Here is a 26,155-nt window from a genome sequence, read left to right as displayed (position 1 = left end):
ATAAGAAAAATCCGTAAATCATATGGTTTTCAAACATGTATGACTTGCTTTCTGTGAACTATGATATTCTGAGAAATGAAAAGTGTTTTTAGCTTCTACACTGGCAGTCAATGGTAACCAGAACTACTTGGTAAACAACACTCTGTGTTCAACAGAAGAAAGAGAAGTTCATTGTAACCAAATGATGAGAATGTAAAAATTAAACAAAACAACCCAGTAGAAAGTGAAATTAAAAACACTTTTCAAACAGTTGTTTGTGAGGGTGAACTTTTGCACCTATAGCAAATTATATAATTGTGTCAGGTCAGCAAGTTTGGAGCTGCCAAGTTGCTGTTCAGCCAAACTCACAGAACAGATGACATTTGCATGAGAAACAAACACCCTAATACTTGTATTAGTCACATTACCTGACAGAACACTGAGAATGGTCAAGCAGGTGAATCTCAAATTAAAATATGGTGACATGCCAATCAGTTAATCAGCTCAAAACACCTGCAAAGGTTTCCCGAGCCTTCAAAATGGTCTCTCAGTTTGGTGCACTAGGCTACACAATCATGGGGAAGACTGCTGATCAGACAGTTGTCCAGAAGACAATCAATGACACCCTTCATGGGGAGGGTAAGCCACAAACATTCATTGCCAAAGAAGCTGTCTGTTCACAGAGAGTGCTGTATCCAAGCATGTTAACAGAAAGTTGAGTGGAAGGAAAAAGTGTGGAAGAAAAAGATGCACAACCAACCAAGAGAACCAGAGCCTTACGAGGATTGTCAAGCAAATTCAATTTAAGAATTTGAGTGAACCTCACAAAGAATACACTGAGGCTGGGGTCAAGGCATAGAGACGTACATTACCAAACTATGGGGTAATGTCAAGAGGAAAATGAGAAACAATAGACCCAAAAATGTAGATTAGCTGAAGGTCACGGTCAAAGAATCCTGGGCCTCCGTCTCACCTCAGCAGTGCCACAAACTGATCACCTCCATGCCACGCCAAAATGAGGCAGTAATTAAAGCAAAAGGAGACCCTACCAAGTATTGAGTATATGTACAATAAATGAACATACTTTACACTTGGTCAACAATTCACAAAAAAATTAATTGTATTGGTCTTAATCAGTGTTTGGAATAACGCCGTTTAAAAGAACAGTGTTAGGTAACGACGTTATTTTTTCAGTAACGGCCTAATCGAACTAATTACTTTTCCCGTCGTTATAACGCCGTTAACATTACTGAAAGTTAAATGTGGTGCGTTACTATGCATTGATTTAATGAACGATGTAATCCGAACGCACCCCTGGCTCACACAGTGAGTGAGGAGGTGGGTTAAAAATGAGATAAGCGATTATGATTAGCTAAGGCAGAGTCATGTGTTTCATGGTAGCCAATCAGAGCCAGTGTTTTTACGTCAGGGGCATCCATAGTGGCGTCAAAAACACATGCACGCGAGATTCGCAGCAGAAATAGCGAGTAATCCAATGAAAAGTTGCCATTTTCAAGGTAGAGATATAAGCACTAATTCAAATTCATTGTTGTCAAAGGCAAGAACGTGAATGTAATGTGTACATGTAATGTGTGACACACGCATCTACAAAGCTAGTGGCCAAAAACACTTTTCTTACAAAGATAATACTTGGAAGTGCAGGATAAAACTCTTGCTGTCTGTTGATGTGCAATAAATACTGAAAGTTATGTACAAACACCTGTCTGTTCTACTCATTTTAACTGACTTCTGAAAACTGCTCAAAAAAAAAAAAAAAAAGATTATTCGACATATAGCAACTTTTTTTTTTTTTTTTTTTTTTTACAGTAACGCAAATAGTTACTTCCCTGGTAACGAGTTACTTTTATTATAGAGTAATTCAGTTACTAACTCAGTTACTTTTTGGAACAAGTAGTGAGTAACTATAACTAATTACTTTTTTAAAGTAACGTTCCCAACAGTGGTCTTAATATGAAATGTTCTAATTAATTTGAATTAATTGAATTGACGGGGTTTTGTTAAATGTGAGCCAAAATCATCACACATTTAAAAGAACCAAAGACTTAAACTACTTCAGTCTGTGTGCATTGAATTTATTTAAATTAATACAAGATTTAATAATTTGTTGAATTACTGAAATAAATGAAATTTTCCACAACATTCTAATTAATTGAGATACACCTGTAAATGACACAATAGACGAACACACAGTAAACACTACAACATACTGAAATTATCAGTTAAAAATACTATTAAATGAAGTGTGCAAAAACTAAAAAAAGTTTTTACTAACTAAAAAGATTTTCACTGTTAATAACCATGCCGGAGAGATTATCATCAAGACATCAAGCTTCTTAACTTGTTACTTAAAATATACACTGTGGTCTGTAGAAGGATTATGTGATAAACTTTATTATCTCAATATATTTTTGTGCACAGATAATTGTAGTAATTTTGGGCAGTAAAACACTAAATTTGAAAGGGCCTGAGCTTTCACTAAAATGTTTGTACTAAAAGTTCAACGAGGACAAGATGAAAGACACCGACCAGTTTTTCTCCGTTTTGTTTGCAGTGACAAACATGAATTCAAGATTAGGGTCAGTCCACACCTCCTAATCCAAAACCATGTGATCATTTACAGTGACAAAGGCAAAAAAATTACATCAGATTATATGGAAGCATCTGTCTTTGAATTTATGGGAAGGACAAGCAAGCACCAAGCTAGTTCCTCTTTTATGGCAAGGAACAACATGTTTAGAACCTAAAGCAGGGACATGGCGAAGTGCAACTTGTAGTAACGGCATGTTTACCTTGATACATCTTTCCTGAACACCATATGACTCTATGTATCATGTCTGAGGGGTTTGGGGGGCTCTTATAACTTCACCAGCAGGTTTTGCCACCTAGTTACATGTGTGGCCCAAACAAATGGATTCCATTACCTTCAGCGATCAGCTCTTCCACCGTCACTTGGTATCTACCGACAGCAAACACCTTCCCGATGTAGTTGCTGCTTCCAGTACCAGATCCAGACCCACCCCCGAGACTTCCGCTCTCTGACTTCGGCATACGCGAAAACTTCTTCATTCTTGCCTCTTTTGTTCCCGCCTTCCCCAAATGGACAGTTCCAAACACGCTAAAGACGCTTAAAAATCCAATCTGTTCATCTCCGCTCTTTTGTCCAGCATGCTGAGAGATTTGCTCTCCCGAGATGCGCCAGGCACTTCAGTGCTCGAGGGACGCAGAAAGGCGTAACGTTAGCTGAATGCTTCCTAATTTCCTCCTAAGCCAGATGAAGCAACTGCATAGAAGTAAACCGTCAGGGTAGCGGTCTGTCGTTAATGAGTGACAACAGCACGAGTGATAACGTCCACGCTGCTATGTCTTCAGGCCGACTACAGTTGCGGCGGGCTAGCGAGACTGTAATATGGAAGCTGGAGAGAACATTCGCCTCGCTAGCTGGCTAACAACAACGGCAAAACGCTCTGTTCAGCCAAGGCATGCTTTTGCTTTCGGCGTAGAGTCGAAGATGATTGAAGCCCAGGCTATCTGAAACCAATGTGAACAACAAACAGGCAGAAAGTGGGTGTGTTAGGCGGAAGCTACACTGACGAATCTCTTAAACGATGACTACTGCCACTTCCCCTTCGGATAGTTTAGTTAGCCAGCTCGCTAGCTGACTAGCTTCCTCTTATCAGTTTGAACAGGTCATTGTGTATCATAGTCAAATGTATCAGTACAAAAATAAGCCAGAAATCCTCGTTGCTGCCGTACGTTTCGGACGTTGCGCGAGCAGCGTCGGTTATATTTTCTTTTTAAACGACAGAGTGCTTCCTCGTGCTCTGGAAGTCCCCAGTCACACTGATAAAGTTCGAACTCCAGTGACTCTCCGTAGAATTGCTGGGAGGTTTGTTATCGCCCAATCCGACTGTCTGACAACCTAACTTTGTTTTGTCCGATTCCTTCCCATTGTCATGATTGGTGTGCTCGAGATGCGTCCTGTATATGCTCTTCTCTGATGGGATGAAACGGATGACTGTCTCTCTGCGTTTTGTTTAGCAGTTTGCTTTATGAAGCTCTTAACCAATGTGTTTTAGTATGTTGAAAGCTGTGAATGGATTGTTTGAATGAGAGGTGCTTAAGAAGTGCAACTGGCACAATCTGTGAATACGGTACACTTTTGTGTCCCATGAGTTTTTTAAGCACCGGAGGCATAAATCCATGTTTTATTTTCGAGATTTATTGGATAAACTATTGAACATAAAATTAACTTAACTTGAAAAATAGGAATTAAATAGAGTAGGCCTAATAAACTCATTTTTATTAGCATTATTTATTACAAATCTATTTATGCATCTATGTAGTCATGCATGTACTGTTCAAATTATTTTATATTTGGACCCTTCATCATCATTAATCTTTATTTGGTTTAATGATTTTGTAACTTATTAAACAAATTGCAATACTGTCTATATTAAGTTTAAATATTTTCTACAAGCTGTTATTTGCTAGTCTCCACTTACGTTATTTAGTCAAAATGTTCAACCTTGTTCCCTTTTATATTTATTTAATACATGTCTGTTTGATTCGGATGGTTATTTAATAACAGTAATACAGACCAGAGACCTCAACATTCAATCAAGCTTCGGGCCCTATTTTGAACCTATTCAAGATTTTTTTGCATAGTAAATTATTATTTTGCAATAGTAAAAAAATATTTGCCATCTACTTGATATTGTTATCGTCTTTAACATATTTTAAAATTTGTCTGGAAAAAAGTGTTTTAAGTTAGGATTTACTTTTTTTTTATATACAATACCCTACATATATCACCCAATAAATTTCAAACATGACACTAATAATTAGATTTAATTTATGTGCAATCAGGAGACTGATTCAGCACTTATAATGATGACAGAGATGACTGAGACAGTCGCATGATGTTAACCAGTCTGGGTGGACAACACAAGCCCCTTTGAGGCTCCTCAGGTCTGTTTTTCACTATTATGTCCTGCCCTCTAATGGTCAACCGCTGCAAAATGAACAAGGCCTTCTCATCGCAGAAAATAAGTATAGGTAGTGGCTATGTAACTGTATTAACATGCAATTCAACACATAAAAATGACTAATTTACAATCAGTTAATTGCAGAACATATAAGCAAGAAAATCATGACCTGTTTGAATAGTTATTTCCAGAAAAAATAACATTGAGGGCTGTTAAACCAAATGTATATCTTGCTTGTACAAATGTGACAGCTATCTGAATTATACGGATGTAGTTTGATGGAGAGAAAGAGGACTAACTGGAGTCTGGGATTATTAGATGGGATTAATGAGGATCTTCAGTTCCCTCAGGATCTTCTCCACCTCAATACAGATCAACTCCCCTGACTGTGCAAAGTTTCATCAGCAGCAGCTCCCTGAGCAGATGATTCAACGCTGCATGAACGCTCAGATATCTTGGTTATCTTTATCATAAAATGTGTGAAGTTATGATTTTGTCTGTTGCATAACACCTTTGGGAGCTGTGATTATGCAAAATTATCATATTTCTAATTAAAAATATAGTATATTGTCATTTTTATTAAATAAACCAAGGTCCAATTTCTTCCCCTTTTGTTCTCTATTGTCTTTTCTCTTTTACCAAAAATAAAAGTAACATAAACATAAGCAGGAATCAAATGGACGGAGTAAGGCCTTATTAGAAAGTACTTTTTTTTTTTAATGACATTTACGTCTGGCAGACTTAGGGACAGTGATTAAGGGACCGATAATTGGTATAAATCATTTTACTACATTATTTTTCCCAGACAACATTTAAAAGTAGTCTGCTGATCCATTTAATTTCTGAAGGACAACATTACAAAACATTAATATGCTAAATGTGTGTGTGTATATATATATATATATATATATATATATATATATATATATAGTTTGAAAAAAACGAGATGCAGGAATATTCATAGTAATTTCTTTATTGTTTTTATCAGATTTTTTATCAAAATTCCAACATTGCAATGTTCTAAATAATGTTGGCTATCAGCTTTTCCCTTGCCATTAAGTAATTTAACCTTATGAGTAATTTAGACAAAAAAAAAAAAACAGAATCAATATGAATTTTACCCTGTGCCTTTACCTGCAGTAAAACAGCTACACAAACTGTATTTTTTGAAAAAGCTTTAAAATTACATTTCATTTATATGTATTCATTTAACAGACATTGCAAAATAACCAAACAAGACATCTTTAGTAGCATTTCTGGGTTAGTCATCACCTCCACAAATCATCTTCAAGCAGTCACCGTAGTCGCCAGACACGTCAGACTGAAATAAAAATGTCACTCAATCATAACATCAAATATTCATCAACATTTGTTTCATTTGCATGGAATATATTGAAACAGATATGGTCATTGTCAGATATGGAGAATGGATTATGTCAAACTATCACCTGTGAAGGTTATGATATCTTGAGGGCATGATTCAACTAATAAACCTGAAGATCAGGAAGTGATGTACTACTGGACTCAAGCATATCTTAAAGAACAATGGCAGATGGCTTGAACCTGTGCTGAAGTGTTTATATGAGTGGAGAATACTTACACTTATTTCCTTGTAGAGTGAGTTTTTATAGAGCTTCTTGAATTCAGCTCTGATGTCCAGCATGTCAAGCTCTCCACGGCTGACCATTACTCTGGTCAGAGTTTTTTCATCTGTGCCTGCTCCCTGCAGGTTCACAAATAAACATCAGCATTGTACAAACTCAGTGACAGACAATAATGTGCTTCTATTCGTACCTTCATGCTTTTGTAGAGTTTTTCAGCAAAGTATGCAGGAGTACTCATCACACACTTTACTAGAAGAAAAAAAGTGTATTTAATTAAAAATATGTAGAGCTAAAATAATACTAATAATAATCAAATACCGAATGCTTATTGTGTATTTGATTTCATAATTAAAAAAATTACCAATGGCAACCAGCAGATCCTCCAATTTTCCAGACATTTCCTTCTCAATGCTCTTCTGCAAAGTCTTGCCACTGATGTTTTTATATTCCAATATTGCTGTAATGCAACATGTCAAGTTATATTTAAAACACACCTGCCATTTCAGTTCCTACGCAAAATGTTTTTGCTTATTTGGATGATTAAGTTTGTACTTTGTCTCAGGTGAGGGATGCTCCTTTTACAGAGGATCTCAATAAACTTGGACTCATCAGTTCCCAGTCTCTTCTCGCCTGCTTGATAGAGGGCCTATGGAAGAAACAGAGAGCATGCAGGTGCTCAAATCTAATCATATAAATAACATAATCTTTAATACAGGTTAACTGGTTAACCGGGACAGGGAGCAACACAAGTAAATACAATCTCCAACACAAGCGCAAGATGAGCGGGGCCAGAGAATAGTCAGGAGAAAGCACATGTCACCAAACACAACACAAGCTATGTGCCAACACAAACACACAGTGTCCTCTGGTGGCCATCATAGGTACACCAGCAAAAGACTGAGACAACGTGCCGTATTTCTATAACACAGAATTATTTTTTAATTAATCCTACTGAAAAACGGATGCTGAAAGCACGGGTTAAATTCAAAGTGAATATGTTCTATACCTTTGCATCCTCTCTAGCCTTGTCTGCATTTACACTGGTGCTTTCATCCCTTGCGCCCTTACAATGAGAGACAAATAAAATATCATTAACTTCCAGAACTGCCTTTATTACAATAAACTGCTATAAGTATATAATCACCTCAGCAAGCAGAAGGATGGCTTTGCCAAAATCCCCTGAAACCTCTGTCTTTAGGTTCTGTGTCAGCGTTTTCTTTGTTACTATTAGGCAAAGAGAAGGGAAGCAATTATAGTTTCACATACTTTTTAGTAACTTTCACATTTTGTTACTACAGATTCCTCATCTCACTCTCAGAATATGCGGCAGACAGCTCCTTGATCTGTTTATTTGTCCGTGAGGCAAGTATTTCTATCAGGACGTTGGTGTCCGTTCCAGCCCCCTGAAAAACAACCCATAAATGAATTAGTAAAACAATGAAAAATATGCATAAACAACAAACAAAAAAAGTTCACATAGATATAGCTGAAATTTGTTTGAGATTATTGCTAAATGTCTCAATTTGTTCAAGATTTAAAATAAAAAGTTAGGAAATCCAAGTTACTTTCATTGCTTTGATTAGCCATTTAGCATCATTGAGTGCAGGCGTTCTGGCGAGCGCAACAAGCAGATTTTCAAAGTCGCCCCTGGTGTCGCCTTTCAAGTCATTTACAAAAATCTATGGTGAAGACAAAAAATTAGGCATATGGTATTATAATTTTCCTTAAATGTGTTTGAGCAAGAGGACAAAGATTTACCCTCTTTGTGGTTTCTTCATATGCCCTTGAAATAGCCTGTTTCTGACTGCTGCTCCTGTGAGTCAATATGTCTATCAGTGTCTTCTCAGTTGTACCTGGTAAGTGAAATTACTGTAGTTTGATGGAACATACAACATATGTATGTTATATATATATATATATATATATATATATATATATATATATATATATATATATATATATATATATATATACAGTACAGAACAAAAGTTTGAACACACCTTCTCATTCAAAGAGTGACTATATGAAAATACAAAATTGTAGAGTCACACTGAAGGCATCAAGGGCTATTTGACCAAGAAGGAGAGTGATGGGGTGCTGCGCCAGATGACCTGGCCTCCACAGTCACCGGACCTGAACCCAATCGAGATGGTTTAGGGGTGAGCTGGACCACAGACAGAAGGCAAAAGGGCCAACAAGTGCTAAGCATCTCTCGGGGAACTCCTTCAAGACTGTTGGAAGACCATTTCAGGTGACTACCTCTTGAAGCTCATCAAGAGAATGCCAAGAGTGTGCAAAGCAGTAATCAAAGCAAAAGGTGGCTACATTGAAGAACCTAGAATATGACATATTTTCAGTTGTTTCACACTTTTTTTGTTATGTATATAATTCCATATATAATTACACATGTGTTAATTCATAGTTTTGATGCCTTCAGTGTGAATCTACAATTTTCATAGTCATGAAAATAAAGAAAACTCTTTGAATGAGAAGGTGTGTCCAAACTTTTGGTCTGTACTGTATATATATACATGTATACACAAATAATACACTTATTGCGTTATACATATAATGCAGTACAGATAGATTATGTACCTATGCCTTCAATTGCTTTACGGAGAGCAGCAACATCTTCACTGACGTTGAAGTCAGATTTGGCTTTAATGGTACCTCTCTCCCCTGCCTAAAAAAGACCAAGAAGTTCAATCAATCTATATAACAAAAATGTGTTAAAAGTTTGAGACAAATAGTCCTCATAAGTCACCCTCTCCTTGTAATACATGTGTCATACCCATGTCATTATACAGAGTTGTGGCCTGATATGTCACAAAAACAAGAGCATTTATACATAATTGTTTGTTTACCGCTGATGTGAATGAAACAGGAGCAGCATTCGCTATACTTTGCAAGTCTTCCTGCAACACAAGAAATTAAATGAATAATAAACGCTCTTCAAACGTATATTATTCACTTAAATAACAGATATAACTGAATCATCCTTTAAGATTTTACTTACCCACAGGTCTGCCATTTTTGATTAATTCTAGTGTGATTAAAAAATATATATATTTACAGCTCAGAATCCACAAGGTACATTGTTTTTTTTTCATATTGGTTGTATTTTTATATACACAAAAAGTTAAAGCGATTACAAAGATTCAGCGACAACCTAATAGAAAAAATAAGCTTTGAAAAAAATAAAAAATAAAATAACAATCGTGACTCCTGATTGACTGCACCACAAACATAACCGCCTCTCAATTTTTTATATCTGCTTCGATTCGAGTTAATCGGACAAAGACTAGTTTTTAAAAAGTGTTAAGCCTACCTACGTTTATATATAGGCTATATAAATATAAATATATATATATATATATATATATATATATATATATATATATATATATATATATATATAATAACTTTTTATTCAGTTTGCACTTACCTTTGCGATATAAATCAACACTGAACGTGTCTCCCTGTCCGGTTTAACTTCTCAACTGCTTCCTCAGGGCGTGTGCCACACGATATGTCACATTTTCACAAAAGACACATTCTTACTGAGCCTCTCCCTTCATGAACATTAAACGACCTGCTATAATATACTATTTGATTCAGTAAAATTGCACTTTATATACATAATGATAATTTAACCCCTATCACTGCAATATCATATTTTATTATTATTCAACTATTTTCATTGATTTTAATTATTATAGGCTACAACAATCACAACCACACAAGCATACAGGCCTACAACACTCTTCTTAACTCACATATTCAACACCAAAACATATATATTTACACACCCCTAAAAAGGGTGTAGCTGGGTCATTATTGCTTTCGGTAGGCCTACCATTTAAATCCCCATGGTATAATATGGTATATTTTCTTTGAAAATGGGCTAATACTTGTTTTTAAATGCTCATCTTACAAAGTTACTCTCCCTCTACCATAGAACACAGTAAATATGTACCCAAAATGAATTAACTAAAAAATATTTATTCATGTTTTAGTCCAAGGCTAAACTGCCATGTCCCCAAGTGGGCTTGCATAACTTCAGCTCCAAATATAAGTGATAAAAATCCAACAAATTCCAAAATGCTAAGTTTTCTTATTTCTCAACAAAATATACTGTATTTTTTGTTATTTATACATTTTTAATGCTTAAAGTCTTTAAAATACATCGTGTCCCTGAATTGAATGTCCCCACTGTTACTCTGATGAAAAGTCCATCTGTAAACCCTTGAATGTTTCTCTAATAAAATGGCTCTCAGGAAGTATAATACTTTTCGGTGGCAAACTAAATTACAAGAAGCAGAGTAATTAAGAATCCTTAATTTGCCCCTTTATTTAGTGTTATAGAATGATTCACTGATCTGGTAAAGCATAACACGCCCACCCTGTTATTTTCATTTATAGAGGAAACTTGGTATTTTTTATTTTTTATTTTTTGATAATATGGTTGATAAACATGTTAATAATCCTCCTCAAGGATCATTGCGCACTAGCTTGCTGTTCATGACTTTAACATAAAATGTCGCTCCTGTTACTGTCCACCCAGTTAATGTTTTGCATTGTAACAGGGTGGAGCAGCCAAAGATAACAGAAGGGTTGATCTCTGTACTTTGTCCCCATGTCCCACTGTACCATGTTGATCAATACCATGTCATATTTACCATGTATTTTTGGGTGAATAGATAATGTTAAATAAGCAATGGAGATTGTAACATAACTACCTCCAAGCAATAAAACCAGTTTGATCCAATTGAATGACCTTTCTCATGACCTGCTCAAGCCATATCAGCTTTTATACATATCCAAAACACACTAAAATGACAAATAATACTGTAAGGCATATGCTCACATTCAAGACATTGTACAAATACTAAACTTAAATAACCATACATTAACTATATGAACAAAGTGTGTGCTCTACATGCTAGGAATATGTTTATCCGTTTATTTATTTGTTAAAAGGTACAAATACAAGTATCTAGTTGATTATTGTATCATAAATGATAGCACCTGCCTTCAGCCGACATTTGAAAAACTTTTAAAACTTGAAACCCATACGTATGAAACAAAAATACTTTCTTGATCGGTGTTGAAATAACAGATTCTTTGGCATTTCAGTGGAGTCACCAAATTGAGAGCAAATCTGTGGTGATACAGAGTTGCCAGATATGAAAACTTTGTTGCGCACAATGTATGAAGGACGAAAAACACAAAAAATAATAATTTATATAGAACAAAAAGATGTAATTACATGAAATATGCATATTTTGTTTCGAATTTTAACATGCATGATTCATCAGCACAATTTGAATGTTTCATGTTTTCAAGTGACTATTAAAGTCATGCCTGATGTTGCGAGGCGCCATTCACTACCAAAAAAGTCTTAACAGTTTTGGTTTAGACAAAAATAAAAATTATGTTTTAAATATTGTAAATCAGTATCTCACTCTATACCTTTATCTGTAGCAAACTGTAAATATAAGTGGTATATTTCCTAATAAACTTGGAAAAATGCTATTGATAAAACCATTTTACAAAGTATCTGAAGGGGTTCTCTTGTAAACAGGCTAGTCTTCTCCTCCACAAATCATCTTCAAGCCGTCACCGTAGCTGCCAGATACATCTGACTGAAATAAAGAACAGCAAAGTCACCCATCATAATCACGGAGACAGAGAGAGTGAAATCATCATTTGTGAGTTTATGATATCTCAAGGGCCCAATTCAACTAATAAACCTGAAGATCAGGAAGTGATGTACTACTGGACTCAAGCATATTTTAAAGAACAATGGCAGATGGCTTGAACCTGTGCTGAAGTGTTTATATGAGTGGAGAATACTTACACTTATTTCCTTGTAGAGTGAGTTTTTATAGAGCTTCTTGAATTCAGCTCTGATGTCCAGCATGTCAAGCTCTCCACGGCTGACCATTACTCTGGTCAGAGTTTTTTCATCTGTACCTGCTCCCTGCAGGTTCACAAATAAACATCAGCATTGTACAAACTCAATGACAGACAATAATGTGCTTCTATTCATACCTTCATGCTATTGTAGAGTTTTTCAGCAAAGTAAGCAGGAGTACTCATCACACATTTTACTAGAAGAAAAAAAAGTGTATACAATAAAAAAAAAGAAGAAGTAAATATTTTTGCATCAAATTCCAAATTATTTAGAATGTATAAATACAAATTGACTGTACCAATGGCAACCAGCAGTTCCTCTAGATCTCCAGATATTTCCTTCTCAATGCTCTTCTGCAAAGTCTTTCCACTGATGTTTTTATATTCCAATATTGCTGTAACAGGACAGCAATGTCAGTTATATATACAGCACACCTGCCATTTATGTTTCTATGTGAAACACTTTGGATGATTTATTTGGATGATTAAGTTTGTACTTTGTCTCAGGTGAGGGATGCTCCTTTTACAGAGGATCTCAATGAACTTGGACTCATCAGTCCCCAGTCTCTTCTCGCCTGCTTGATAGAGGGCCTATGGATGAAACAGAGAAGATGCAGGGGATCATATCTTATATAGAAATAACATCATCTTTAATACAGGTGAACTGGTTTTGTTTTGGTGCCCATAGTGGATGGATTCAAGAGAACTGAATAATGTTGACTTAATTATTGGAATGAAAAGGAAAACAATAATAAAAAAGGAGGTGTTTACATACATTGTCATTGTGATTACAAAGATCTGATGCAGTATTTTGTATTCAAAACATTCTAATACAACAAGAAATGTGTTTTCTATACCTTTGCATCCTCTTTAGCCTTGTCTGCATTCACATTGGTGCTTTCATCCCTTGCACCCTTACAGTGAGAGAAAAACTTAATTAAATATCCAGAACTGCCTTTATTACAATGAACTGCTATAAGTATTTAATCACCTCCGCAAGCAGAAGGATGGCTTTGCCAAAATCCCCAGAAACTTCTGTTTTTAGCTTCTGCATCAGTGTTTTCTTTGTTTCTATTGGGCAAAGGGAAGGGAAGCAACTAAACATTTGTAACTTTCTATATTCTGTATGTAACTATATTTTGTCACTACAGATTAATCATCTCACCCTCAGCATATGCGGCAGACAGCTCCTTGATCTGTTTATTTGTCCTTGAGGCAAGTATTTCTATCAGGATTTTGGTGTCCGTTCCAGCCCCCTGAAAAACAACCCAAGAAGGGCATGATAAAAAAATAAAGGAAAAATCTGCCTCACATTGGTACAAAACATTCAAAATGCTCACACATATCACTAAAGTTTGACTCAAAACATTGTACAAGGTGTAACAGGGAAAATCAGGAAACGTAACTTACTTTGATTGCTTTATTTAGCCATTTAGCATCATTAACTGCAGGTGGTCTTGCGAGCTCAACAAGCAGGTCCTCTAAGCTGCCCCGGGTTTCACCTTTTAGATCATTAACAAGAATCTAGACAAACAAATTAGCAAGATTTTCACATGACCAACATTCAAAATACTATCAGAAAGAGGACAAAGATTTACCCTCTTTGTGGTTTCTTCATATGCCTTTGAAATGGCCTGTTTCTGACTGCTGCTCCTGTGAGTCAGTATGTCTATAAGTGTCTTCTCAGTTGTACCTAGTAAGTGAAATTATTGTCGTTTGATGGAACATACAACATAAAATGAATGCAACAAGAAGAATATGGAAATATATTACATGTACAGTATAATACAGTAAGTTATACCTATGCCTTCAATTGCTTTACGGAGAGCTGCAACATCTTCACTGACGTTGAAGTTAGCTTTGGCTTTAATGGTACCTCTCTCCCCTGGCTGAATAAGGAATAGCAGTAAAAAAAAAAATTTGGTTACTATGTTGTTTTAAGTCAAAAGTCTTCTTACAGGTCAAGTAAATTTTTATTTACGCTAACAGTTTTAAATGTTATTGATTACACTTAATGTTTACTTTTTTCAGTTGTTTAAAATAATGGGCTGTTTAATGGTAAGTTCCAGTAGGGTTAGGGGTATGAAGAGTTTGGCTCCAAAACGCTATAAACGCCATTAAAAAAACAAACAAACAAAAAAAAAATGTTTCCGCCAAAATCAGTATTGTTTCTGGTCAGTATTGAAAAGTCCATTTGTAATTTTACACAAAATATTTGCGTTATTGGTAATATTTGCTGCCTCTTTTCCAAACCGAGACAAGCGCCAGTCTCCATTTTTCGCAGAATGTGATGTATCCTCTCAACAAATTACAGCACACCATTCCACGCACTGTAAACAGTAACAACCAATCACAGCGCACCATTGCACACACTTTAGACAGTAATGGCCGTGCTTTTAATACACTCTGCATTGTTTTTCTACTCTAATTTGTGCTTTGTGGTCAACAAACAAGGGCCGCACGATAAATCGAATGTGATTGTCATCCGCATCTTGTCAGTAAAGCTGATTCTGTGATTAACAGTCCCGTTAAATCTCCATCACAGGCTTTTGGATAGTGAGACATTTAATACACAATAGACATAGATCACTGACAAGTTGCGCCATATCGCATTCATTAGATGAATCGCATTCGATTATAAACATGATATCGCATAGCTTGTCAGTGTTAGTGTTTTTATTAATGACATTTATGTCTTTTGTTAATATGGCACGTAGCACTAGTCAACTAAATGAATGTAACATGGCAGAGATGAATGCACTTTTGGAAGTTGAATGTAAGGGAAATATCATGTTTGAATTTCTGTGGTCTAATGTTGTTCATGTTCTTGTTCATGATGAAAATGTATTTGATTGCTGTAATTTATTTAGCATTAACAAGATGACCCTTTGAATTCAATTCAAGTTTATTTGTATAGCACTTTTTACAATACAAATTGTTAAAAAGCAACTTTACAGAAAATAATGTTTCTACCAATAAATATAATAAAATGAATTCATTTCGTAAGCGATGAATTCAGTGAATTCATTTCGGAAGTGATGACGGATGGAAGTATTTTTAGTCCAATGCCTGTATATTAGTATTGATTATGATTTAATATAATTAGTATTGACCAAGTTCAGAGGCTGTCATATGTGTAACTTAAAGGTACTATGTTGTGTATTTTCATCAGTTTCACTATGAAAAAAACTTTCATATTGATTCAATGGATTTACAGCATTTTGGGAAAAATAATAAAACATTTATAATAAATCTTTGAAGATCAAAACCTGGATTTTAATTTATTTTTGTTATTATAACCAAAAGGTGCTATGTGTTTAAAACAGAAAATAGTGGTTTTCATCATGCCACTTTCAACACATTTTTTGTCAAATTAATAAAAATGGATTTATTGCGTTTTGGAACCAAACTCTTCATAAACTGTATATATATATATATATATATATATATATATATATATATATATATATATATATATATATGCTTACCGCTGCTGTGAAAGAAGAAGGGGCACGAGCAAAATTCTCCAAGTCATCCTGCAATAAAGAAAAACCCTCCTAAATATTATAAATATTACACACTGCACCTTTGAGTCTCTGCAAATTTGGTTTAAACAAAATGTTTTATTATTCGCTTGCAGGGAGTGCAGTCGTTTTACAAAATGTAACTTACCCACAAGTCTGACATTTTGATTGGGAGGATTCTATAAACAAACAAATTCACAGTTCAGATTCGATTAATTTAGATTTAGTTTGAACGATTACTATGATTACTATGGTCATGGTTACACAGTCATGCAAAACTCATATGCAGGATAATCTATTTCATTCACATTTGCTTTTCTTGCCTTCAATTATATATATCAATTTATATATTTATATATAAATATATAAAAAGGTTAATGACTTCCCTCAAAAATATACTCAACAACAAACAAGTTTCGACAAAGGCACTATTGCCTAACTGCAGTTTCTCTCCATTTAAAATATACTGTCCATCGAGTGAATAACCAATGCTTAAGTTATGTTAATTAAACAAACATTTATAATTAGTACTACCTACGTATTTTAAGTCTTAGCTCTTACCTTCGCGATACAAAGTAATAGACAGAGTGGCTCTCTGTCTGGTTTAACTTCTTCTCACCTGCTTTTCAGGGCGTTAGAGACATGCCACGATCACAAAAGGAATGCATTCTTACCGAGCCTCTCCCTTATTGAATAAGGCCATTTTAAAATATACAGTCTTTACTATTTAAGTCTTTAGTCTTTAATATTTTTACATCTATTTCCCCTTTTTTTAAATGGCACACAAAAGTATAATGTTTCACCCTTAGATTAGATATAATTTCCTTCCGGTTATTTAAACAAGTCTTCAGTGTAATGGGTCCAACACTTGTAAATTTGATCAATAAATGCTTTGATAAGGAGTTGTTCTGGACTATTATAAAACATGCCTCAGTACAACTTAGACTTAAGAGGCCTAATTTAGACGCCTCTGATGTGTCAAATTATAGACCTATTTCCAACCTTCCATTTTTAGCAAAAATTATAGAGAAAGTGGTTTTTCATCAAATATAAAGTTTCTTGGTCGATTACAAGATTTTGATGCATTCCATTCAGGCTTTAGAAAATTTCACTCCACAGCTCTTTTAAACGTGTGCAATGATTGATGACTTTTAGCTACCAGCACTGGGGAATCTGTAGCTCTGGTAATTTTAGACTTGATCGCTGCTTTCGACAATCACAATGTTCTTCTGGTCCGCTGAGAACTGGTAGTGGGCATTAGAGGTGTAGCTTTAAATTGGTTCCAGTCTTATCTTACCTTTGACCAGTGGGGTGCCTCAAGGCTCTACTCTAGTGCCCATTGTATTTATATGCTTCCCCTCGGATCTATCTTTGAGCAGTATGGTATAAGCTAAAACATTGTTATGAAGATGACACACAAATATATATAATGGATTAGACCCGGTGGCCGCCTGCCTCTTGGATGTAAAAGCAGTCTCTATAATGTTTAAGTCTGAATGAGAGTAAAACAGAGATTGTGGTGTTTACCCCTTCAGACAATGCTTTATATACCAAATCTAAATCTTGGTGTTCTGGCACCTTAAGTAAAGCCATACATAAAAAATCTGGGTGTGGTGTTGGACAGTGACTTAAAACTTGATAGACAAGACAATCAAGTTGTGAAGTCAAGATTCTATCAGTAGTGAACCCTGGTAAAAATGAAGTCCTTTCTTTCTTTTACCAATTTTGAAAGAGTAATCCATGTTTTCATCACCACAAGGCTTGATGATTGTAACTCTCTTTATTTGGGGATCAGTCAATCCTCCTTAAACCGCCTTCAGATGGTTCAAAATGTTGCTGCCATAAGCATATTAAACCTGTCCTACAGTTGTTACATTGGTTAACTGTGTGATACAGGATTAACTTTAAAGTGCTCTTATTGGTTTTTAAGTCTTTAAACAGTTTAGCACCCTCTTACCTCTTGGACCCGTTGATAGTTCACCAACCTGCAAGAGCTCTCAGGTCTGCCAACTTATGTCTCTTAGTGGTTCCTAGACCCAGACAGAACCAGAAGTCTAAGGGTGATTGAGCATTCGCCGTATAGTTGCTCCTAGACTTTGGAATAGTCTTCCTAAAGAAATCAGAACTGCCCATACACTATCCATTTTTTAATCCAAAGTTTTTATTTGATCTGGCTTATTATTTGTGATTTACAATTGTTCTGCCATGTCTTGGAGTTTTATTTGTGATCATCTCTTTGTTTTAATTCGGTTTGTGGTTACTTACTTGGCACGGCACACTAGTCAATGATAGTTGTGCTTTATACATAAATTGAAATTGAATATTGAGCTTCTATTCACTTTCTGCACAGTTCAAAAGTAAAATGTGCATCTTCCAAAACATTACAAGTAGGCTACTATTACTGTAACACTCACATGAGGTGGAGTTGACTCACAGAAAAAACTATAACTAAAATGTAAGTCTCCTAAAAATGAAGTTGGTGATTAAACAAACATAACTTACATTTCTTAAAGTGTGGCACAAATTCATAATAGGTTTATTAATTTTATTGTTTAAAAGGCACAAGTACAGGCATCATGTTATTTGAACATAAATGATAGCACCAAAAACTGATATCTCCAAAAATTTTCTGTTTGATAGGCACACAATAAGACACATATTAATGGACAAAATGGAATAATAGAGAGAGAGAGAGAATGAGAGAGAGAGAGAGAGACAGTTCCCACACTACACCCAGTGTTTTAGAGATTCTGGATATTCTTGATCATATTAGCACATGTGACCAGTGATGACTTAATACAACAATACAGAACATTTGAGTGAATCAACTATACAAACGATACAAACTATAGATGTGCCTGACTTAATACATGATGTGACATTAATACAAGACTAAATAATGCAGAATAACATGAGGTGGATTATCTTTTTTTAAAAAATCCATGTGAAGATTTTTGGTAGTGTTTGGTTATATCAGTATAGGCAGCAGTCATATAAAACAAAAATAGTTTTTTTCTCCTAGTGTTGTGAAATAATAAAGGCTACAGCATTTAAATGGAGTCGGCAGACTGACAAATCAATAGTGGTTATCAAATCTATGATCTATTTTCATTCAATTCATCAAAACACTTGGTTTCTCGTTGACATGTACCAAAGATTTACATAGACGAACAAACGCATCACTTTGGGCAGTCTATTCAGATTTGGAATTAAATAAATCGCACTTGACAAATATCAGCATGGCACACCGGTGATCAGGCCAAAGGTACAGTAAATTACACAATGAGGCAGAGCATCAAAAGCCAAATCAAAATACAGGGATGACCATGTCATCCGATAATTGCACTTAATAAACCTATTTACATCACTCTCCCAGTCCAAAGTGTTGGCACTTATCCTTCCTTTAATACTTTCATGTGTTTTTACTGACATGACAAAATAGCAGGTGCAGTGATACAAACTCTCCATTCGTTTAAACAAAGTGGCTGAGCTACCACTGAGCCGTTGTACGATTCTTACATAGAGCGATGATTTAAAACTGAGATTGGAAACGTAAGATCTGATGACACCATTATGTGATGTTCATTAATGTCTGAGGTAGCTCAGTTGTGAAATGATTTACACTGCATAGCTGTCAAGCATACTTTCCCTCTTATCCTCATGGTCATACAAAAATACATTAACATCATGTCATTACAAATATTTATAGAAAATGTTTATTTTTTCCCATGAAATACTCTACTGTAGGAAGTCAAACTTCAGTGCCATCATTCAGGTTGTTGTGCAGTTTGACCTCCAGATTGACCTGTTTGACCTTGACCCCATTGACCTTGTAGGTCTCTGGGTTCTTGTTGAGGACGTTGATGTTTCTTACAGAGCAGTGCTTGCTGTTAAGGTTTTTCTCCAGACGTTCTATACAGACCTCCACCTTTGTGTTCAGAGGATAGTCCTCCACTGTCTTCACAGGCCTCTTTTTTACAACCCTGTGGCACTTTCTGACCATGAGGCAGACGGCTAGAAGGACCAGGAGAATTAGGACGATGGCTGCCATGCCACCCCCAATGGATCCTCCCATCTGGGGATTAAAGGTGCCCGATGGTTCCACCTCAAGCTTCAAGGTCTTCATATTGGTGCCATTCTTTACCTGGTCACCTTCATTGTCGTAGATCAGGGATTCATCCAGCATTAGACGGCCTGAACGGTCCACCAGATCTCGGCGACTTCGTTTGAGCTCGTAGGTCACTGAGCGCTGGATTCTGGGAGCAGATATGGACTCGGGTCCAATAACATAGATGACCTGGAGGTACCACTGGTGCCCTGCCTCAACCTAAAGAAGAGCAAATGCAAATAAGATTCTAAGCCCAGCAAAATAACCCCTTTACATATATTATATCCCCTTTATAATCTTGTCCTTTAGCCCAGTTCCCTTTAGTCATGGCACACTGTCAGCCTGGCATCTTTTACTAAACAAACAGATCAAGGCACTTCTCCCGAAGGGTACAACTGAATAGCTCTGGCTTTGATATGTGTTTCAAAGAGAAGGTCTATTTAACAACTTAACTTTTTGGTGAATCTTGCCACCACTGACCTTATAAAGGGCATCCACCTTCATTGTGAAACCGTCTACACCTGGCAACGCAGACAAGGACTGGAGATCAGGAAGGTCAGATGCAAACTTGGCTTCAAATGGAACATCATGGAAGTAGTGATCGCAGACGTCAGGCTGCTTCCGGTCCTATATGATACATCATTTAAAATTATTACACAGCTCTCAGGAATACTTAATCCTGTGATCTATTATTTGTGTGGAATTTGAGCTGAAAATGACCCTCAGAGGACTCCAGTGTTACTATTACTGTAATACTGATGGCGTTTTTGTCTTTGATCAATACTCTCTCTCAGAATATTAGAGATTGCTTTAAGATAACATACACACAGCGCTCTCTTTTTTAGTCAACCAAGATGCATGAAATTAATCAAAAGGTTTCTTGAGCATTAGAGACATCTTTTAAAAATATATGAAACAAACAAATTATATTATATATATATATATATATTAGTTCCAAGATACACAAAAACAGTTCAAAGGTCTTCATATTACTCCTTGACCATTTCCATCCACAAAAGTGTACGAGTTAAAACTTAACCACACCAAATGAATCTTGTTAGACTGGTTAAACTGGTCTGGACTTGTTTCAACAGACACCTACCAGAAGCAGGAACCTGTGTTTGAGGTGCTTGTTTGGTTGAATGCATCCATACTGAGGGCCTTCGTTGTAAAGAGTGCCTGTGGGGTCGAAGAAGGGCACATAGCCATCCCGTCCTGTACACAAATATACTTTCTCTAGCTGCAGCTTATAGGCCGAATTCAAGTTCTGGTCAGGATTCCACAGCACTCTGCCATACAGCATTTGACCTGCATAATATCAAACAATGAATGACTGAAAGTATGATAGTGGTGGTAATTATTATTTTTTCATTGCTTTGTTATTTTACCCATCGAAAAGGCTCCTTTATAGTCCATCTCAGCAACAGACATGTCTGCGAGAGCAGGATCCATTAGAAAGACTTTCTCATTATTGCAAAGCTGAAACTCTGTATTCAGAGAGTAGACTACAGGAACAGGGCGGTTTGTCTGCTGGAAGGCGATGGGCAGCAGGAATCTACGGATTGAAATAGAGTGTTACAAGCCCTTGCTCGTTACTGAATATTCTGGTTGACTCACACAAACAGTTTGCACCTGATGAAACCTGTAAAACGAGTCTACTAAAAGTGGATGACAACTGGATCTACTAAGCAATGGAAAAGCCCCATGGTAACATACTTCTCTGGAGCATGGGCCGTGCAGGAAAGAGGCTTATCCCCAGAGTCGACCCATGCCTGGGTTGGCTGTACCGTGCAGGGGATGAGAAAGACTGTGTACTCCCCAGAGTAGTCTTTCCTAGAGCACAACAGGAAGCACACGGTCAATTTGTATTAAGATGGATACACTTCCTTAATGTGAGAGCATTAGAGTTCACGCTGCTTACCTGCTGTACGAGCTTGTGGCTCTCCAGAGTTGGTAGGGAGAATCAAAGGACTGTGCGCTCCACATCAGCTGCAGGTCAAATTCGATGCCTCCCAAGTGATCTGGAGCCATCAGATGAGATTTCTGTCCAGGGAGGGTGTGATGTTCTGGGACAAACTGACCTAGAGGGAGAAGCATGTTTCATCAGTCACTCATAATTCAAGATGTCATATACAAAACGTATTTGGACACTTATATGTTCACGGTTTTATGATTGTTATCATAATAACTGTAATTATAAAAAATGAAAAATGAAAATTACTGTTGTGAATTAAAATTGTATAACAATAATCAGCATTTTTAATTTATAAATCATAAACGCTTCTATTTCAAAGTTCTAAACCCTTAAACTTTTAACAATTAATGCACTTTGTATTTTATTTAAATTAATTGTGCGGATTCATTTATGTGTTTATTTCATAATAATAAATAATAATTAATTAACTTTTCATCAACTCACAAACCCCCTGCAGTTCCTTCATGCACCCTGGTTTCAGCACAATGACAATTATTCATTTTTAATACTAAGTATTGTCTAAGTACAATTTTAAATGTCTCCAGGTGAAAACATCATGTTATGTTCATAAACAGAAAGGAAATTAGAACGAATTGCTGAAAATTGAAGTTACAGACCTCTAAACTTGGCGTGGGTTTTGAACTCAATCACCAGTCGTCCATCATCCCTAATGAAGATCCGAATGATCTGTAATCTAGCTGACAGCACGCTGTCTGTCTGGATGCCTAGAGTAAAGAAATGTTTATCAGCAATCAGTTAACATCAGCTGCGACACACTTATGTGATGACAGCAGGTTACACTACAGACTGTGCTTGAATATGTCCGGTTTCTTTGAGGCTGGTGGTGAAACTAAATGTACCTGTTCTCCACAAGACTGTGTCGTAGAAGAAAGAAAACTCCATCTCTGTGTGGTGCTCCAGGGAGGCCCATCCACGAGGAGCCGTCACATAGATGTAGGACACATAGAGTGGCACCTGCACCGTCAGGAACGACTGAGCTGAGTCTCTGACCTGCAAAAATGCACCCGGATTGCTGAATGGATTAAATCTGCCACATCAGATTCTGTCTAGACAAGAATATTTATACGCCATTTGTGCTGGGATACATGTCATGTGTTTACACGAACCTGAAAGTCAGCAGTTACTGATCCTCCACATACATCAATAAGCTCCGTCATGTCATAATACGCATCAAATGTCCATATGCAGCTCTTCAGATTGAGATGCTTGTACAGCTGGATGGTTCTAGGTTCTCGAACACTAGGGTTGAATTGGTATGGACGGTCATATCCGGGACCCAGGGATATACTGTCATACAACACATCATCCAAGAAGCCGGTTTCTGGGGGAGAATTTACAACATATTTTCCCAGTTGAAACATATGATTACTAATTGTTTTAAAATGTACAATATTCTTAATATTTTATTGAATAAAAAAATCAACTAAGTCATGTAGAATATCCACCATATTTGTCACTTTCCTGAAGCACAAGACTTCAGATTCAGATTTATTAGCCAGTATAGCCACTATAGATAACTAGAAGAATAATAAAGTGCAATAAATAGTAAAACTAACTGTATTAAAAACCAGTGTTTTTATGGTTGCTATATTATATCATAACAAAACCCAGTTGTGTTTATATATACTGTAAAGTGGCATAACGGACTGTTTTTGCACAGCTAAAATAACAAAGTAGCTGTCACCAGAAGTCTTCAAGTCACATTCAAGCTGTTGACGAAAACAGGTTTGTATCTCCTGTCCCTGCTTTGATATCTCACCAGAGATGCCGTGTAGATCTTTAAGTGTGACCAGGTTGGAGCAGACATGCTGCTGACGGTAAATAGATTCGGAGAGCAGGAAGTGTAGGTTATGCAGGGGCATGGTGGACACCAGTGGAAGCATTCCATCCTGATGAGGGATCTGTACTGAGATATGGATCCTGTTCCAAGAAAAAAAGTATTACTCACTTGATAAAATGCTGTTTTCTTCTTTGAAGTACTGAACATAGGCTGCAAAATGTCTTCTTTTGAATCTTCAGTTGTCTAACAGTTGGATTTTTTGCTGTTCCTTCAAACGCATAAATTCATTTTGATCTTGCTTTGCCCAGAGGCAAAAATCATCTAGTGCTCTAAAAAAGTCACATGTTTTTAAAACCTAAGTTGACATCTTCGTCTGTATTCAATGATTTGCTTACAAAAAAAGTCTCTCCTGACCTGTTTGGATGCTCTTTGTGTTTGACATCCAGGTATTTTAGAGAGGCAATAAAGGACTGGGCCTGAAAGCCTCGAGCGGTTCCTGTAGTGACGGGGGTGTGGCATATTGATCCCTCAGTGCCAATCGTGGCTATGTTGCTCCTCAGTGGAGTTCCCAGGTGCCCGGCTTTATCTCTGGCCTGAGCTACGCAACGCACATGGAAACGTCTGCTGAAATAGATACTGTCCAGGACCTGTGAAGAGAAGAATATTTATTTAACCACAGGAGCCCAAGATAGAAAGTGAAAATGCTTCTAGATTATTTTACATAGAATCATTTTAAATATGGCAAACAACATTGGATGATTGTACTATTGGACATTTCAGCTAACGGCTAAATTAAAATCATTGTTCGGAAATATTAAATTTAGTTCCAGACTTAATATCAGACTGACCATGTGATTGACTGTGGTGAAAGGTGTGTTATCGGTCACTGTCTCAAAGGGTGACCGTGCTCCACTGGTGTCTGTGGGAGTTGCAACCTCCCAGCTGAAGTGGACCGAGGTCTGGTTGATGCCTGCCTCCTCACAGCGCTCTCTCATGACTGAGTATTTGGGGTAATGGGGGTCGCAGGGAGTCACACAGACCAGAGGATATCCAGGAGATGGAGATTTCTTACTGCCCTCTTTAGTGACCTCCTGGACGTAGTCATAGTCTGAGAGTGACACCACCTGTGAGGAGAGAAAGAAGACCATATGAAGCCAGACTTCAAGAGCATGATTCAATCAAAGGAGAGTTGTGAAAATTCAGCTTTGCCATCATAGGAATAAATTACACTATAAAATTAAATAAAGTCTGATATATTTTACTTTTAATATGGTAGTGTATGTGATTTGTGACAAGTCGATTTTGATTTACGAAATGTCAGCCCTACAAGCATCCTCTGTCTGTCTCTTACAATGGGTGGTGCTGGCAGGATGAGACTTCCTGCAGCTTCCTGATCCAAGATGGTTACTGTGGCCATGGTGATCTCTCCAAGCACGGCTTCAACAGGGTCGTCTGGACCAAGAACCAACGAGAAAGATTCATGCCACTCTTTGTCCTCATTAGACAGGATCTCTACCTTAAAGAGGATGTGGTCCACACCTGAGGAAATCATTAAAACAGAATTATCAGATTAGAATGAAGGCATAGTCTTACAATTGAAAAAAAGAAAGAAAAATAAATAAATATACTTACCAGGGCTGAACTTGAGAACTCGACTCTTGGGGTTATAGTCGACACCTGACTGGGCTGATCCGTCCCTCGTGCTGCATCTGATCTTGGAGGTACGGTCAAGATCTCCTTTACGGATTACTTTAATATTCAAAACTTCAATTCCATCTGGACCAGGGGGCTCACGAACTTGGTACGAGGCTTGCTCAAATTCAATCGTAGGAGCTAAAAAGCACGATGTGCACATTTTTACATTTTCAAAGCAACAGTGCATTCAGGCAATACATTTTAAAAGTAAATGCATACCCTTTAAATCAAATCCATGGCTTCATGTTCCAATGTGAAAATTCAAATGTGAATTTGTGTGTTAAGCAACAAGCTTACTACTCACCATCTTCATCATTTGTGATGGTCACAGTCACAATGTCGTTGACTCCAATCATGGCTCCAATCCAGTGCTCACCCTGTGGGCTTCCAAGGTGGACCTGGAACTCCTCTTCTGGCTCGAACACAGAGTCATCTTGGATCAATATGGTACAATTCTTCACCTGCCAATCAGAAACAAGAGACATTCTTTGTCTGGTATTGTGCGAAAACTTCCACACACAGGCTATATGAAAGCTATACCTTATCA

General features: G+C 36.7%; 4 protein-coding genes across 8 annotated transcripts in view; all 4 read right to left on the bottom strand.

Moving 5' to 3' along the window:
- The window catches only part of LOC113049119 (BMP-2-inducible protein kinase-like), a 39,979-nt gene extending 35,954 nt beyond the window's left edge, over positions 1 to 4,025 (bottom strand). For 2 of the 3 annotated variants that reach the window (XM_026211174.1, XM_026211176.1), the window contains exon 1: positions 2,922 to 4,025. In XM_026211174.1, the coding sequence (XP_026066959.1) occupies positions 2,922 to 3,066 (145 nt within the window). In that variant the 5' untranslated portion in view covers positions 3,067 to 4,025. The remainder of the gene's footprint in view (positions 1 to 2,921) is intronic. The other variant, XM_026211175.1, reaches the window with a different exon arrangement.
- A 1,917-nt stretch (positions 4,026 to 5,942) lies between these two features.
- On the bottom strand, positions 5,943 to 10,168 carry LOC113049117 (annexin A3-like). The gene is made up of 14 exons (XM_026211171.1): positions 10,035 to 10,168; positions 9,606 to 9,632; positions 9,454 to 9,504; positions 9,185 to 9,272; positions 8,348 to 8,442; positions 8,155 to 8,268; positions 7,902 to 7,992; positions 7,734 to 7,813; positions 7,596 to 7,652; positions 7,142 to 7,235; positions 6,951 to 7,046; positions 6,780 to 6,838; positions 6,586 to 6,708; positions 5,943 to 6,306 (listed from the first exon to the last, which is right to left on the bottom strand). The coding sequence occupies exons 2-14, from the start codon at positions 9,618 to 9,620 to the stop codon at positions 6,247 to 6,249; spliced, it is 1,023 nt and encodes a 340-aa protein (XP_026066956.1). The 5' UTR covers positions 9,621 to 9,632; positions 10,035 to 10,168; the 3' UTR covers positions 5,943 to 6,246.
- A 1,370-nt stretch (positions 10,169 to 11,538) lies between these two features.
- LOC113049118 (annexin A3-like) lies at positions 11,539 to 16,678 on the bottom strand. Its single transcript, XM_026211173.1, has 14 exons — positions 16,591 to 16,678; positions 16,178 to 16,208; positions 15,994 to 16,041; positions 14,307 to 14,394; positions 14,104 to 14,198; positions 13,916 to 14,029; positions 13,671 to 13,761; positions 13,497 to 13,576; positions 13,363 to 13,419; positions 13,003 to 13,096; positions 12,805 to 12,900; positions 12,644 to 12,702; positions 12,450 to 12,572; positions 11,539 to 12,234 (listed from the first exon to the last, which is right to left on the bottom strand). Exons 2-14 carry the CDS (start codon positions 16,190 to 16,192, stop codon positions 12,175 to 12,177), a joined length of 1,020 nt encoding a protein of 339 aa, XP_026066958.1. The 5' UTR covers positions 16,193 to 16,208; positions 16,591 to 16,678; the 3' UTR covers positions 11,539 to 12,174.
- A 1,882-nt stretch (positions 16,679 to 18,560) lies between these two features.
- fras1 (Fraser extracellular matrix complex subunit 1) overlaps positions 18,561 to 26,155 on the bottom strand; it is a 101,550-nt gene continuing 93,955 nt past the window's right edge. For 2 of the 3 annotated variants that reach the window (XM_026211169.1, XM_026211170.1), the window contains exons 60-74: positions 25,913 to 26,069; positions 25,546 to 25,746; positions 25,265 to 25,452; positions 24,762 to 25,037; positions 24,328 to 24,560; positions 23,893 to 24,053; positions 23,240 to 23,454; positions 22,973 to 23,123; positions 22,730 to 22,837; positions 22,059 to 22,218; positions 21,854 to 21,970; positions 21,526 to 21,692; positions 21,240 to 21,445; positions 20,618 to 20,764; positions 19,781 to 20,356 (exon numbers count right to left, since the gene is read on the bottom strand). In XM_026211169.1, the coding sequence (XP_026066954.1) occupies positions 19,781 to 20,356; positions 20,618 to 20,764; positions 21,240 to 21,445; positions 21,526 to 21,692; positions 21,854 to 21,970; positions 22,059 to 22,218; positions 22,730 to 22,837; positions 22,973 to 23,123; positions 23,240 to 23,454; positions 23,893 to 24,053; positions 24,328 to 24,560; positions 24,762 to 25,037; positions 25,265 to 25,452; positions 25,546 to 25,746; positions 25,913 to 26,069 (3,063 nt within the window). Of the gene's footprint in view, positions 20,357 to 20,617; positions 20,765 to 21,239; positions 21,446 to 21,525; positions 21,693 to 21,853; positions 21,971 to 22,058; positions 22,219 to 22,729; positions 22,838 to 22,972; positions 23,124 to 23,239; positions 23,455 to 23,892; positions 24,054 to 24,327; positions 24,561 to 24,761; positions 25,038 to 25,264; positions 25,453 to 25,545; positions 25,747 to 25,912; positions 26,070 to 26,155 lie in introns of all 3 variants that reach the window. The other variant, XM_026211168.1, reaches the window with a different exon arrangement.

The sequence above is a fragment of the Carassius auratus genome, chromosome 30 (genome assembly GCF_003368295.1).
Source record: "Carassius auratus strain Wakin chromosome 30, ASM336829v1, whole genome shotgun sequence".
Taxonomy (NCBI): domain Eukaryota; kingdom Metazoa; phylum Chordata; class Actinopteri; order Cypriniformes; family Cyprinidae; genus Carassius; species Carassius auratus.
The sequence above is the reverse complement of the archived record's forward strand: the minus strand, read 5'-3'. Positions and strand labels throughout refer to the sequence as shown.

Bases quoted from the DNA above. Each gene is read 5' to 3' on its own strand.
- LOC113049117 (XM_026211171.1), bottom strand. The intron at 7,236-7,595 runs GTATAGAACATA...TTTCTTCCATAG, and splicing joins AGGCTAGAGAGGATGCAAAG to GCCCTCTATCAAGCAGGCGA. The intron at 6,709-6,779 runs GTACGAATAGAA...GTGAACCTGCAG, and splicing joins AACTCTACAAAAGCATGAAG to GGAGCAGGCACAGATGAAAA.
- LOC113049118 (XM_026211173.1), bottom strand. The intron at 13,097-13,362 runs GTATAGAAAACA...TTTCATCCATAG, and splicing joins AGGCTAAAGAGGATGCAAAG to GCCCTCTATCAAGCAGGCGA. The intron at 12,235-12,449 runs GTAAGTATTCTC...TCTTTATTTCAG, and splicing joins CACTCTACAAGGAAATAAGT to TCAGATGTATCTGGCAGCTA.